Source organism: Rattus rattus, chromosome 8, assembly GCF_011064425.1.
Source record: "Rattus rattus isolate New Zealand chromosome 8, Rrattus_CSIRO_v1, whole genome shotgun sequence".
NCBI classification, from domain to species: Eukaryota; Metazoa; Chordata; class Mammalia; order Rodentia; family Muridae; genus Rattus; species Rattus rattus.
In genome coordinates, this window is record NC_046161.1 from 28079162 (window position 1) to 28093975 (window position 14814).

The 14814-nt window shown below is 46.2% G+C and overlaps 1 protein-coding gene across 2 annotated transcripts in view; it reads left to right on the top strand.

Annotated features, from left to right (window-relative positions):
- The window catches only part of Kcnj1 (potassium inwardly rectifying channel subfamily J member 1), a 30425-nt gene extending 16062 nt beyond the window's left edge, over positions 1-14363 (top strand). The window contains exons 1-2 of one of the 2 annotated variants that reach the window (XM_032910207.1): positions 9280-9463; positions 11579-13442. In XM_032910207.1, coding sequence (XP_032766098.1) covers positions 9428-9463; positions 11579-12718 — 1176 coding nt within the window. In that variant the 5' untranslated portion in view covers positions 9280-9427 and the 3' untranslated portion in view covers positions 12719-13442. Of the gene's footprint in view, positions 1-9279; positions 9464-11578 lie in introns of those variants that run through there. The other variant, XM_032910208.1, reaches the window with a different exon arrangement.
- The last annotated feature ends 451 nt before the right edge of the window (positions 14364-14814 follow it).

Sequence of the window (14814 nt, forward strand, 5' to 3'; positions counted from 1 at the left end):
CCTCAGACCTACTTGTCATATTCTGCTCTGGGGACTCACTGGGACTGGGACAGGAAAATAGAAAACATCAGCTAGAATATGGGACCAGAAGACTTCCTACCCCCACCTCCAAACACAGACGGCCTCCAAGTTCCTATGTGCATGAAGTTGAGCTGCGATGGTCATTGTGCATGGGTGCAGGGTATGGACACGGGTTTCCATGTTCCTCCTCTCCTGGCCTTAGTGCATAGTTACTCTTCTTAGAACACCGAGGCTGGGAATTCTGTGTGTTTTCTTTAAAGTAGGGTGTACATTCTTGTTGCAGACAGTGTTTGGGGCTCTGGCTCACATGGAATTCATTTATTTCTGGGCTAAAAGGGCCGAGTTGATGTAATAGAACCCAAACCACAGAGAACCAGAAGGGTCAGACTAATAACAGGGTTTGTGTGCACGTAATAAATACACGTTTTTATAAACATTTAAATTCTTTCATGAAATTGCCTTGCCATTTGAGTGGCTTGACATGTGAAATTTAAGAATAGTGTCATTACAGACGTGCCCAGTTTCCAGAGTAACAGTCTCCACCCAAACACGCACCATTATGGTGGGGATACACGAGTGCTTGGTGATTATTTGATTTGCAAAAAATTGTTCTTCACTTTATAAAATAATCCACTCTAGGATTCCTTTAAACATCTAATATCCTCCTGGGTGTGTAATATGACTTCTCCACAGTTTCTGTCCCTGTACTGCCTGCTGAGAATGTACACTGGTTTCGGTGTAAGGTTATACACCCAGACACCTCCAGTGTAGGGGTTCTCTGCTTAATAGGAAGAGAAATCAAGAGACCAGCAGACCAGAGAAGGCTTCTGGATAGTTGCATTCATTTAGTTTTAAATCCTGAATTTATGAGGAACCAGAATTTGCTGTTAGGACAGATACTCTCAGGAAAGCCTGGACGGAGACCAAGTCTGAGAATTTGAGTTAATTGCACGAGAGGCAGAGCGGGTCCTTTTGGCTTTCCCTATGTGGACTGAAGAGTCTGTCCTGGCCCATCTACTTAGGATTGTACTAAGGATTCTGCAGAGAGCTGCCCCGTGTCTCTAGACAGTGTATTTGTGTGTTGGGCATTCCTTGGTGTCTTCTTCACTAGATCCTTGCCCTCTAACCAAACCCAGAGGCAGGTAGGTCTGATGGGGACACGAGGTTCATTCATACCTGACTCTGAGAAGCATCGCACCTCTTTAGATAAAGGCGAGGAGTAACTTGAGTGATCTTTGGACACCCAGGCCACCGGGGAGCCGAACAAGGTTTTGTCTCAGGAGAACTTCTCAGGCAGTCTCTGTGTCACGCTCACCTGCCCACCCAGGTTCCACAGCGACTAAGGGTTACCCCTCCAGAGCCCATGGTTGACAATGCTACCGATCCCTTTTGTGAGTTCTCTGGACTTCCCTTGAGCTACTTACTTCCTTGGAAAATGATCTGGACTGGGCCTCTTGCTCTGCCAAGCTGGGGTAACTGGGTGCTAGGGACAACACAGAGGACAGAGTTGGGGTTAATGCCCTCAAACCAGCGCAGAGTAAATGCATGTCGAAATGACTGCTCACCTTATGGAAAGGGTACAAACACACATGATAGAGGAAGGGCATGGTCAAGCTGACATTTCAGGTTTGTTAGGAGTGACGGTGAAGTTGAGGCCAAGAAGTCAGGTGTGTGTGTGTGGGGGGGGGATGGTGGAGGTAGAACATCAACTGTCCCCAGCAGAGGAGTGAAGCGCCCACCTCGACCAGCAAGGAAGACGCAACACCGTTGGATTCTTCTCAACAGCCTTTATTGCAGGAACACCTCATTCTTGATACGGGGGACCCCGGGGAACAAAGGCACTCGCCTTAAATACAAGACAGACTGTGGCTGTAAACTTGTCCTCTGGGGATTGGTGGAGTATGAAATACCTTATTAGCATGAATATCACTCCAGTCTGATAACTGCCGGAGAAATGCCAATACATGCACATTGCAGGTGTTTATCACCAACGACCACCGGATGTCGGAGTCATCTTTAGCCGCTCCCTACAGAGGAGAGAGATCTAAGAGGACATTGTTAGATGGCTTCCATTGTAGGAGCACAACAGGGCCGGATTGCCCGCTGAGTATGTCTGTCTTCTTGCTACCGAGTCTCACTCTCATGCCTAGGCATGACTTAGCAATGACTCCACAGCCAAGACTCTGCTACATTGGGGAGTGCAGTGGGCTCAGCTCGGTGGTGTCGCCAGCAAATTCTCCCATCCATTGAGGTGGAGTGTGTGGGAGAGCCCCCACCTTTCTACCCTAGCTGCCACCATTAGAGCGAACTCCTCCCTGGTGTAGGTGCAGAAACCCTGTAGGTATCTACTGGCATCTCCAAATGGAAGACGCCATTCCTCCAGCTGTAGGCCACTGCCTGCTCCAGTCATGCAACCTGCAGAAGGACGCAGGGATTTTGATGGCATAGTCTTCACCTGCATCTATAGTTACTTCTTAGTTCCACTGGCAGTTTGATCATTTCTGAGCTGTCCAGGACATGGAGTGGCACAGCTTGTGACACCAATGACCCTTAGATCCAATCCAATGTACCTTGTGTCCTCCTCACTGAACCCTTACCCCCATATCCTTCTATTCTCTTCTTGGTGCTTCTGTAAAGACTCTTCCTTGACCAGAAACCTTTTCTCTCTCAGCTAGTCAGATATTTCCTCTTGATCGCTTACTAGCTCTGACCATTTGAGTGATTTCCCATACAAAGCAAAGTGACGTGCATCAAGCCACCATTCCAGCCCACAGTGAGCAGGTGTTGAAAGCATGTTTGTCTTCTTTTGCTATTTAGAGCTGTTCTGAGTATGCTCTGGGGCTTAAAAACAAGGATTCTTCTAATCTTTATGCTTGTTTTTTGGCTTTGTGACCTTGTGCAAGCTGTTTAACATCCCTGGACCTCAGTTCTCAGGCTCTCAGAACTATTATGAAATCTAAATGCAAGGATACAGGGAAGGGACTTTTGCATCTGGCCTTGGCTTTTGGGGCCTCAAGATATCCCTATCAGAGAAGCACTACTCATGTTGTGCTCCAGGGGGTGCTGTACACATAGCATGCAGCAGTGTCTCCCTAGGGCCCTTTATTACCACGCTTCCCACACTCTCACTTTTCAAGGGTAGGGGGCTTTATCTTCATCCATTTTGGGGCCAAAGTGGCCATTTTTAGCTTTCTTCCCTGTCAACAGAGGCTTAGCCTACTCACAGATAATAGAGTGAAACTTTCCTTTGGTAAAGCACCATGCTCATGGGCTTAGGCGTGAAGGTTGTGTGGAGCATTGGTGGGGTTCTCTTTTAATAGCTCTCCTTTAATTCTAGTAGAGGCAGGTGGATCTCTGAGTTTGAGACTGGACTACAGAAGTGAATTCCAGGACTACCAGGGCTCTACAGAGAAATCCTGTCTTGACAAAAACAAAAAAACAAAAAACAAAACAACAAAACCAAAAACCAACCAACCAAACAAACAAAAAGCAAATAAAAAAGAAAGAAAGAAAAGGAGGGAGGGAGGGCAGAGGAGGAGGAGGAGCAGGAGGAGGAGGATTGCTTAGAAAAAATCCTGGGATCCACTGTGTGCTTCCAAGTTTCCATCCTCTCCCCCACCCCCCACCTCCAAGAGTTCTATTTTCTGCTGCCATCTTCGTAGACCCTGGGTGAGTGCTACTTATAAAAAAAATCTCTGGATAGAGTAGAGACTATGTGTCCTTCTTTGCATAGTTGTGACATGCCACCATTTCCAAAGCATCTCAAGAAACAGTTATGAGGTGCACGAGGAAATCTGCTGGGAAGTCACACAGAAGTTCCCAGCATCCAAACCGATGCTGTCTAATCCCACTGCAGACATGTGCTTCCACTAAAGACTGGTAATGCCTCACCTCACAGACATTTTCCCTGTGTGCCCTTTTGTCTGCTCCCAGCCTGGCTTATCAAAAGGAAAGGTAGCACTCCCGTGCCTCCCACTGAGACCCGAAGCAGAGGTCGTTCTCTGCTTTCGAGAGCTCTGATTCTCTCAGGATGCACATTGACCCCCCTCCCCCACAAACCAGCTATCTAGATGGCGTCTTAAAGCTGAACGTGCAGACTTTACGTCATCACAATGGCCTTCTGTACACCATTTTGTAGCTTCCTTGACTATTCACATCTTCATAGCAAAGCAAACCAATGCAGAGTGGCACTTGCACGTGTGACTTCTGTCAGCAAGCAGCCAGGCGTGTCAGTCTTCACTATCTGTAGCTTATGTATCTGCCTGTCTACACCCTGAAACCTTCGGGCTTGGCTTTTTCATATGGGCGCTAGGGATTTGAACTTGGGTCCTTTATCCTTACATAGCAAGCACCCTTACCCCTCAGACCTACGGGGAGCAGAATGCTTTTGCTGATGTCTGTGACACTGTCCATCAAAGCCTGACCGTGGGTACCAGGCAAGAGGCTGCCTTTTCAGAGAACAAGTGTAGGCAGTAGTGATGCTGGTCACACTCTAGTGAGTTGCTGGGGCAGAGAAGATGAGCATTGTGTCTAGGTACCAGGCACCAGATCAACCTTGCTGAGGCTTGTTCCCTCCTGCTATCCCATTCTCTCTTCTCTGAGAAGAGGCGTCTGCCTTTATTATTGACCCATTCCTCCTGAAATAATCTTTGTCTGTCCTCGGCTTTCCCTTCCTATCAGGAAGTGGGCTCCGAAGCCAGTATCACTCACAGACTCGCTCGTGGTCAGAACCTTTCTTTGCCTCCCCCTTCACCAGCCTTTTCTCCTTTGGTGTAGTTACAGTTTGACCACGTGACAGTCCATGGTGGTGAGAGCCAGTCATATTTGGCTAAACTGATGTGCTGTTTCAGTTTGGGAACCAGGAATATCCATTGCCACTGTTTGCTGCATGCTCCGGGGACTTTGCGTGTTCTACTATAGGACATTTGTAAGGATAGCATTAGAGGCATCTCACAGATGAGGAAACTAAGGCTTTGAAAAACAGAGTGACTTCCTTGGCTCACCTGGACCACTAAGTGCCCCAGCTAGAGTTTAAGTCCAAGACCACGGGCACAAGCTGGAACGCTTCTACTGTGCCAAGTTGATTCTGATCATTGCCTGTTCTAAAAGCAATCTCACCCCAGGTCTCCTGCCTTCTTATGTTTTGTTTCCCTTGCAAAACGCACCAACTCATTCAGATAATGGGCTGCAATAGATGGCTCTGAGACATCTGCAGAGCTCTGTGTGCCTGTGAAGGCATTGATACCACCAGGCCAGTTAGCTCCTTCTAGCTTGTTCCCCAACTCCCTTCTGGAAGGAGAGAGGGACCCAGGAAGAACTATGTTGCATTCACATCCTGAATAGACTGCTCTGGTTCCCTGGCCATGAAGCACATGTATCCCTCAAGAGTGACGCATTTTCCCATGCACTACCCAGTTTAGCCTGGGAAAGGCATGGGGCTCAGATGCCCTGCCTACGATGGAAGGCTGGGAAGGACTAAGTCCAGGTAACCGCTTTAAATAAACTGGACCAGCAGTTCATAACCTGGAGGTTTAACTTTGGAGGGTTGTATATCATACTCTATATATCAGATGTTTACATTATTACTCATAATAATAGCAAAATTACAGTTATGAAGTAGCGATGAAATAATTTTATGGTTGGAGGGTCACCACAACGTGAGGAAGTGTATTAAAGGATTTCAACATTGGGAAGGTTGAGAACCACTGAACTAGATGCTCGATTATGACAAGGACATGAGAAGTGAGTTCTAACATGTCCAACCAAAGGTCTGTAACTCTGGTCTTGGGACAGTCTAGAGGCAGCACAGAAAGCCAGAGCGTTGGAGGTTCTGTTGGTTTGCAGATCCGACTGGGAGACTGTTTTCAGACATCCTCAGCTGATTTTCACAGAAAAGAGGAAGTCCTCTACAGGCACGCACACACACACACACACACACACACACACACACACACACACACACACACACACACGCTCTCTCTGTCTTTAGCAAAGGTGGCCTCAAGAGGTCAAGCTTGAGACACATTAGTTTAGTGCATGACAATTACCGAGTGGCTCTTCGGGTACAGCTGCAAAGCACTTTCTTCTTTGTTCCTGTTATGGAGCCTGGTACTTAGTAGGTGGTCAATAAGTAGAGCATGTGCTCAAGTCTTTTGATTAAAACACAAGAGAGGACGCACCAGACTCCCAGGGATACATTAGTGCGGAAGTTCCGGAGACATTTGTTGACATCAGTTGACTCTTGGACTGAGACAAGACAGAAGGATTTCATAGAAACGTGAAGCCCCTGTGTTACCAGGGGACTAGAGAAAATCATTTGACATCTGCTTCTGGGCCACCTCGCTCACATTTCCTACTCTTAATATGAAAACTCAACTCCCAGAAATATCCTCGAGTTAAACGGAGCTTGTGTAGGAGCTGTGAAAAATCGTAGTTAAAAGGCACAATAGCCTCTGTAATTCAAACTCATGGGTAATCCAAACATTGAGCTTCCTCTGTTTCTGCCACTGGACAGCCGGGCTGGGAAAGAGGCGGAGTGATAAAAGCTGTAGGAAACCCCAGCTCCCAGTGTTCATGGGTGGATGCCTCAATACAACCTCTGCACGTAGGTTCCTACTAGCAGGGAGCATAAGCTTGAGAAAGGCCAGTTTGCTGGAGTGGATGCCGCACGCAAACGAAGAGTGAGTTTTTACAGCGTCAAGGAGACTCTGAAGCAAGATGCATCTGTTTTCAAGGACCTTTACATGGTGGTGATTTAGAATTATGGCTGATTTAGAAGTATGAAGCTCTGGAGTTCTGATAGGAGAGCCGTCCTCAGAAACATCTTTTTTTTTTATTGGATTTTTAAAATTTACATCTCAAATGTTATTCCCTTTCCCAGTTTCCCCATCCATAAACCCCCTATCCCCTCCCCCTCCCCTTTCTTCTATGAGGGTGTTCCCCCACCCAACCCTTCCTACCTCCCTGCCCTGACATTCCCCTACACTGGGGGGGGTCCAGCCTTGGCAGGCCCAAGGGCTTCTTCTCCCTTTGGTGCTCAACAAGGCCATCCTCTGATACATATGCAGCTGGAGCCATGGGTCTGTTCATGTGTAGTCTTTGGATGGTGGTTTAGTCCCTGGGAGCTCTGGTTGGTTGATATTGTTGTTCTTATTGGGTTTCGAACCCCTTCAGCTCCTTCAATCCTTTCTCTAACTCCTCCAATGGGGACCCTGCTCTCATTGGTTGGCTGCGAGAATTCGCCTCTGTATTTGTCATGTTCTGGCAGAGCCTCTCAGGAGACAGCTATCTCAGGTTCTTGTCAGCATGCAGTTCTTGGCATCAGAAATATTGTCTGGGTTTGGTGGCTGTATGTATCCCCAGGTGGGGCAGGCTTTAAATGGCCATTCCTTTAGTCTCTGCTCCAAACCATGTCTCCATATTATCCCCTCTAATGAATATTTTTGTTTCTGCTTTTAAGAAGGACTGAAGTATCTTGTCCTGTGGGTCTGTAGCAAAGGCAGAAATGACTTCCAGGCATTGAGTTTGGCCCCCATCTGACTTTCCAGTCCTAGTCTGTACCAAGCTCCTTTAGGACTCTGGTTTCCCTGGCTCTTCTTTCTCCTCTCACGTGCTTGCTTTTCTTCTGTTACTCCTGCAGGAGCCATGAACACAGCTAAATGCAGGGTAGTCACTGTAGTGCACAGGAATGCCTCTCCTAAGATAGCTTTTCTGCAGGAGGAGCTTATGGTACTATAGGCACCTGCCAGTTCTCAAGGTTTACACTCATCTATCTATTTACTTATTTATCAGAACTCATTTGTGGAGTTCTTGCTACCTGCGACTCTAACTATCTTTAGGGGCTGGCTTCTGGGTCACTGCTCTGTTCTCAATTGGCACTGTCTAGAGGGTACCTGATGCTTCATATCACAGTGACAGTCCTCTGTGTCTGTTCGCTTTTGGACTCATCTGTTCATCTTCCCTAGCCCACCTGGAAGCTGCAGGCTGTCAAGGACAGACAGTGTCCACAGGCATTGCTTCTGTGATGTCCAGCACAGTGACTGATACATACAGCAGTGTCAACACATCGGCGTGGATGAATGATAGATGAATATGTTAATATATACAGAAAGGCGTATGCAATTGGTTGAAATAACATCCTCAGTTGTTGGGTCCATAGCTAATGAGAAATTGAGCAGAGAAGTTGTTTTGGGGGGTCACACAGACCACAGTGGGTTCCAACGTGCTCATCTCATCTCATTTCACTATGAGTCCCTTGAGTACAGGAAGAGTGTGTTTATCTTTCAAATTCTAAGGAATAAGCAGACAGCCAATGAGCAGGAAGTGTAGGGCAAAGTCCTGTTTTCTGCAAATGTCCTATTTATAGAATAAGAAGGCTAGGGCATAAAGAGCAAGCAGCAAGAATATAATCTACTTGTTTTGCCAGCCACCAAGGATACCTGGGTAAATATTAGCCAACGTGAAACCCTTTGCTTGCTATTAAGATTTACTGATTTCAATAGAAAGGAACCTAAATGCTAGGGCACATTATATAACCTAAGACACCAACGATAATCTCTAATTGCCCAACCGCTCATAAATGCACATCGGCTCTGTCTGTGTTTACATTAAATGGCATAGTCCAAGCAAAGCGAGATCTGCATAATAGCAGAGCTTCCGTGTGACTGATGGGTTTGGTTAGTGGATGGATTTACCTCTTTCCTTGGGCTAGCTTAGTTCTCCTCACTCTTTCAACAAAGAACTCAACCTCGTAGGATAATCCCATATGTGTAAAGCTCAGCCCCAGTAAAGTCCAGTTTTTCCAGATTAAAGTTCACAACAATATCTCACATTTCTTATATAACAGTGGCTGTTGTCGAGCGAGATTAATGCGGTATCTTGTTTCTTCCTGGTCTGATCTTATTCTTGTCTTGCAAACATGTCCCCATCTGTGACCCTCCATCCATCTGTATCTTTGTGATCACCAGGAAAGGTTAGTATTCAGTGTGTTTCAGAAAATTGACTGGAAGATGGATGATAAGTAAGTGTTTCTAAGCCAAATGTTATTTGGCATGACTTAGGAGAACAGTAAGAGGGTTATAGAGCGTGGCAAAGGAGAGGGGGGCCTCGCTGGCACCCAATCCACGTCTGCTGCCCAGGACCTCAGCTGGTTGTTTGTCATGTCTTAGCATGATGGTATTCAAGCCATGTGAGGTGTAAAATAATATATATACACCTGACTTCAGGCTCGGTCTGAGAACATCCACTTGTGTTGGCTCAAATCACACAACTCCACTCGAGTTAGCCATTGAAAGCCAATGCAAGTAAACATCATTCCAAAGCTTAAGATTCATTAAGGTGGGCCTAAAGGAAGACAGCGGCTGTGCAGACAACGTCGAACAAGCACCACTTGCTTGCTTTGCCCAGCATGGGTGCTTCGGAACGGAGTGTGTTCAGAGTGCTGGTAAGTGTGGATTATCCGAGGAACGCACTATGCGGCCACTGCCTGCTCCTGTTTTACCACTTGCGAGGCCAGGAAGTGAATGTTTTATTTTGCTGACACAGTCGAGGGAAAACCCAAACTTACTGGGGACAAGTCTTCACTTTACAGAAGTGCCCTTCACTTTCAAACTGAAGCAAACTTTAGAAGGGCGGAGAAGGGCGGAGGGCAAGGAAAGCTCGGAAGTTGATGCTTTACAAGTCATCTTGAATTGTAATGTGTGGTGGAGATTGTATGGATTCTGTGGATAATGCTGGCCTTAGAATTGCTAATAGGTAAGAAAATCTGTGAGGAAACATGAGCTTCCACATGCCTGGACGGGAGGATCTGTCACCATCGAGTATGGGTCAGGTGCATATGCAGTGCACAGGAGTAGCTGGAGAAGAAGCCTTTGGCCTCTGTGCCTCACTTGGGACTATCTCCTAGTCTGACTCTTGGAGACCTGCAGTCAGACAGCGATGGACAGAGCCCTGAGTGTGTGCAGGGCTTGTTTGACTCTCTTGGTAACTCTTTCTTCTCCTTATTTTTAGTGCCTGGCCTTTACACTTCAAAACACCACCACGGGCTGCGGTTTTCCTCTCGCAGCTTCCACTTGGTGTGACCACTGCCTATGTTTACCTGGGTGAAGGCCAGGAACAAGACACTGAGGGATATCACTTTTGTTTAAAATGTGTCACTAAGCTGGTTTCGCTTCCTAGTTCTTATGAGCAAACACATTTCTGAAGGGGGATTTTGAGATCTATTTTTAAAAATATCTTTGCATTTAATGAAAAAATACCACAAAGGCAGTGCTAACCACAATGGACACACCTTGACTTTTTTTGGGGGGGGGGATGGGTGAAGCAGGGGAAGAGGTATTCTAGGCTTAAGACCCTTGAGTTTCACTGTTGTTAGCTGTTTAGGGGAAAGCCTCAATCATTGTTTTGCTGGAAATCTCTCTCTCTCTCTCTCTCTCTCTCTCTCTCTCTCTCTCTCTCACACACACACACACACACACACACACACCTATTCTTGATAAGAAACGAGCAGACATTCTTCTGAAGAGGGCTTCATTCTGTTACTATGTGTACTGGTGGAGAGAGTGGTAATGGTCTGAACTAGGAAGTGGGGTCTAGGAACGGAGATTAAACATGGTCCTACCTCCATAGAACATCAGGGAAGTCAGCGTGCATCAGCTTGGAGCCAGGTTGATAGTATGGAACAGCAATGACCACCCTCATTCTATGTCAGCTGGGACTCTTGGCAGAACATGGCGGATGAGTAGAAGCAGGTATGTAGATCCTCAGACAGAGCTGAGATCACCCAGTGGGCTGTGAACTCTGTCGAAAACAATCCAAAGGAATTTAACCAGTCCTGTCTTCAAGTGTTCTAGGGAAGCACACTTTTAGGGGAGGGTGTTTGACAAATGAGCCCAAGCATGACTAGAGCTGTCCAGAATGAAGGCAGTGAGCTGCTGTCTACTTCCAGCCGTAGGTTGGGTCTCTGTCTTTGGAGAAGTCACTGAAACTTGTTGAGTCTTAGTGCTTTCATTTACAGAAGAAGACCTGAACTGGGTCAGGATATCCCTAGATATACTGATAGCAGCAAACAAGACAATTTAGGGGATATATTGATACAGTGATATATTGGTGAGTTTTCTCTTTCAGTTACTTATTTTTATATATCACAAAATTATGAACAGTCCTCCAGGTTTATGGTATTACAAAAATTATTGCGTAGCAGCAGGTTAGATTTTAAAACAGAAGTGATTTGCATAATAACATCCAATAAATAAAAGCACAAGGTTCTAATGGGTCACCCCATTTTTAAGGTCCTGTGGGACAGACTGGTGTCAGGAAATACTTGAGCATAATGTCTGTTAGTAACTTTCCACTTCGTGTCTTTCCCACTTTCTGTGTGACATAGGAGCTATGTATAGTTTATTTTGGCATCCAGAACAAACGAGTTGGTTTATGCGAATGATTAACAAGCCTAATGATTTAGAATTTTTCTCCTCAGAGGTATATGGGTCTGTATGTGCATCACCTCCTTTACCACAGCGACAACTATAACCTTACCAACCCTCTAATATGTTTTCAGATCAGGGCACTGACAGAAAGGATGTTCAAACACCTCCGAAGATGGTTTGTCACTCACATATTTGGGCGTTCCCGGCAACGGGCAAGGCTGGTCTCTAAAGATGGAAGGTGTAACATCGAGTTTGGCAATGTGGATGCACAGTCAAGGTTTATCTTCTTTGTGGACATCTGGACAACTGTGCTGGACCTGAAATGGAGGTACAAAATGACCGTGTTCATCACAGCCTTCTTGGGGAGTTGGTTCCTCTTTGGTCTCCTGTGGTATGTCGTAGCATATGTTCATAAGGACCTCCCAGAGTTCTACCCACCTGACAACCGGACTCCTTGTGTGGAGAACATTAATGGCATGACTTCAGCCTTTCTGTTTTCTCTAGAGACTCAAGTGACCATAGGCTACGGATTCAGGTTTGTGACAGAACAGTGTGCCACTGCCATTTTCCTGCTTATCATCCAGTCTATTCTTGGAGTGATCATCAATTCCTTCATGTGTGGTGCCATTTTAGCCAAGATCTCTAGACCCAAAAAACGTGCTAAAACCATTACGTTCAGCAAGAATGCGGTGATCAGCAAGCGTGGCGGGAAGCTCTGCCTCCTCATCCGAGTGGCCAATCTTAGGAAGAGCCTTCTGATTGGCAGTCACATATATGGCAAGCTTCTAAAGACAACCATCACTCCTGAAGGCGAGACCATTATTTTGGATCAGACCAACATCAACTTTGTCGTCGACGCTGGCAATGAAAATTTGTTCTTCATCTCCCCACTGACGATCTACCACGTTATTGACCACAACAGCCCTTTCTTCCACATGGCAGCAGAAACTCTTTCCCAACAGGACTTTGAGCTGGTGGTCTTTTTAGATGGCACAGTGGAATCCACCAGTGCAACCTGCCAGGTCCGCACGTCATACGTCCCAGAGGAGGTGCTTTGGGGCTACCGTTTCGTTCCCATTGTGTCCAAGACCAAGGAAGGGAAATACCGAGTGGATTTCCATAACTTTGGTAAGACCGTGGAAGTGGAGACCCCTCACTGTGCCATGTGCCTCTATAATGAGAAAGATGCCCGGGCCAGGATGAAGAGAGGCTATGACAACCCTAACTTTGTCTTGTCAGAAGTTGATGAAACGGACGACACTCAGATGTAGCAGTGGCTTTTCCACCTACAAAAAGCCTCCCAAGGACCTAAGGGCTGGCTGTGTTCAGAAGCATCCGACGGGGGTCTGAAAGCAGGATGAGAACATGCGAAATCTGCTAGCACAGTCACCCCTGAACCCCAGGGCTATGGTTCTATGAGACACATAGCTCTATAAGGCTGCATACGGTGCATGCATGTGAATGAAACTGTGGAAGCCAAAGGGGCCCACTTGGATCCTCACTAGGACTGTGTAAGCTCATATCGTGTTGATGGAAACAAAGTCATCCAAGGACAAAATTTAGGAGCTTTAGAAAGCTTCAGGAACTAGCCACATTTCCTGTTTGATTCTATGGATGAGAAAGATGCCATTTTTATCTTAAAGTAGACTTCTATCAATGGAAAATCTGCCCTCTGCATTGGGAAGTGAGCCAGCCAATCAGTGACAATAAGAGACCGTCATACAAAGAATCAGTAAAGGCTCTAACCTTCTCAAGCTCTGGTGTTTGAAGCCTTTGTCTGAGTCTGGGTCCATGCTTCAGAAGGGGTAAGGTGACATCCACTGACTGTACCTCTCTGAACCCAAGGTACAGAAGAACAGGAAGTCCCAACCAACTTCATAATTAACCCAGATGCTGCAGCCCATACGGAATTTGGCCTGAATGATTTCCTGTGGAGCATTAAATGGAGGTCAAGTCCACTCTTTAGATGTTAAATGAATATTCTTTTGCAAAGGAGAATGAGTTGAAAGTGTTGGAGAGACTGAAGGGATGACTCTGTAATGAAGGCCTGGGTCTGAACCGCCAATAACCACATACAAAGCCTGACTTAGTAGCAGTCAGTACTCCTACTGGGGAGGTGGGGATAGGAGGATGTCTCTGGTTTGCTGGCCAGCTGAATGGGTGATGCCCAAGTTCAATGAGAGACTAAAAAGGGTGAAGAGGCTGGAGAGAAGATTCTGGTTAAAATTGCTGTGGCCTCTCTTCCAGAGAACCTAGGTTTGGTTCCTGGCACGGTACTTGATAACTATCTATAACTCCAGTTTCAGGGCATCCATGAGCATCAGGTGCACAGATATACATGCAAGCAAAACACCATACACATACAATTAAAAAAAAACAAGGTAGAGAATGACTGAAGAAGAATCTTATGTTAACTTTTGATCTACACACACACACACACACACACACACACACGGCATAGTGATGTTTGTTTCAATATTCAATGGATAGGTTCTGGGGCTACAGGTCTGGTAAAAGAGGTTTTATTCCTTCCTCTTTCAAGATGGTACCGAGGAATGGGAAAGAAGTGAGCCTGGAAGAGGGTGTAGTGCTAACACACCCTCGTCTTGTGTCCTTGTGTTTCTCTGCCCAGTGGTTGAACTGAGATTCTAGGTATGGAGGAAGAAGGAATAAGATACAGCGTCACAGTCAGGATGTTGCTGCTTTCTTGTCTCTGAGGGCCATTCCTGTGTCTTCCAAAGGGAACAAGTTAGCAGGAGAACTTCCTTTGGAGGAAGGTTCTAGTGTGAAGATCTTGTTTCTTCATTTCCATACCTGTATCATTCCAAATTCACCTCGAAAAAAAAAGTAGAGTTCAAAGCTGCTCAAAGATCAAAATATTTTTTTGGTATGTGATTAATAAATTTCTGAAACCGTATGAGTACAAAGTGTCACTTATGCAATGACTGTGACAGGGTGATTTCGAAAATTATTCTTGCCAAGGTAGACTTTCTCCTGAAGGGGGCAGGACAGGTGGGAAGGAGGCAGACTGCATGTGTTTGCTGTCTAGACTTCCCAGGAGGAAATGAGCTAGGCTGCAGACAAGTCTCTTCTGGTCCAGCCACAGCACTTCTCTCCAGCATGAGTCTTGGCACAGAGAAAGACAGCTGCAAACCCCTGACAGTAAGGATGGCATTGTTTTTCTATTTCAGGGGTTGAGTTTGTACAGATCTTCACACATACACTTGTCTTGGCCCAGACCAATGGCACACCTTGTCAGAGGCCACAATAGTGAACACCTCTGGTCCACGCTGAAGGTTACTCTGTGCCTGTAAATGACACAGTAAATGATTGTCTGACCAAGCTAAAAGAAATCAGATCTCACAAG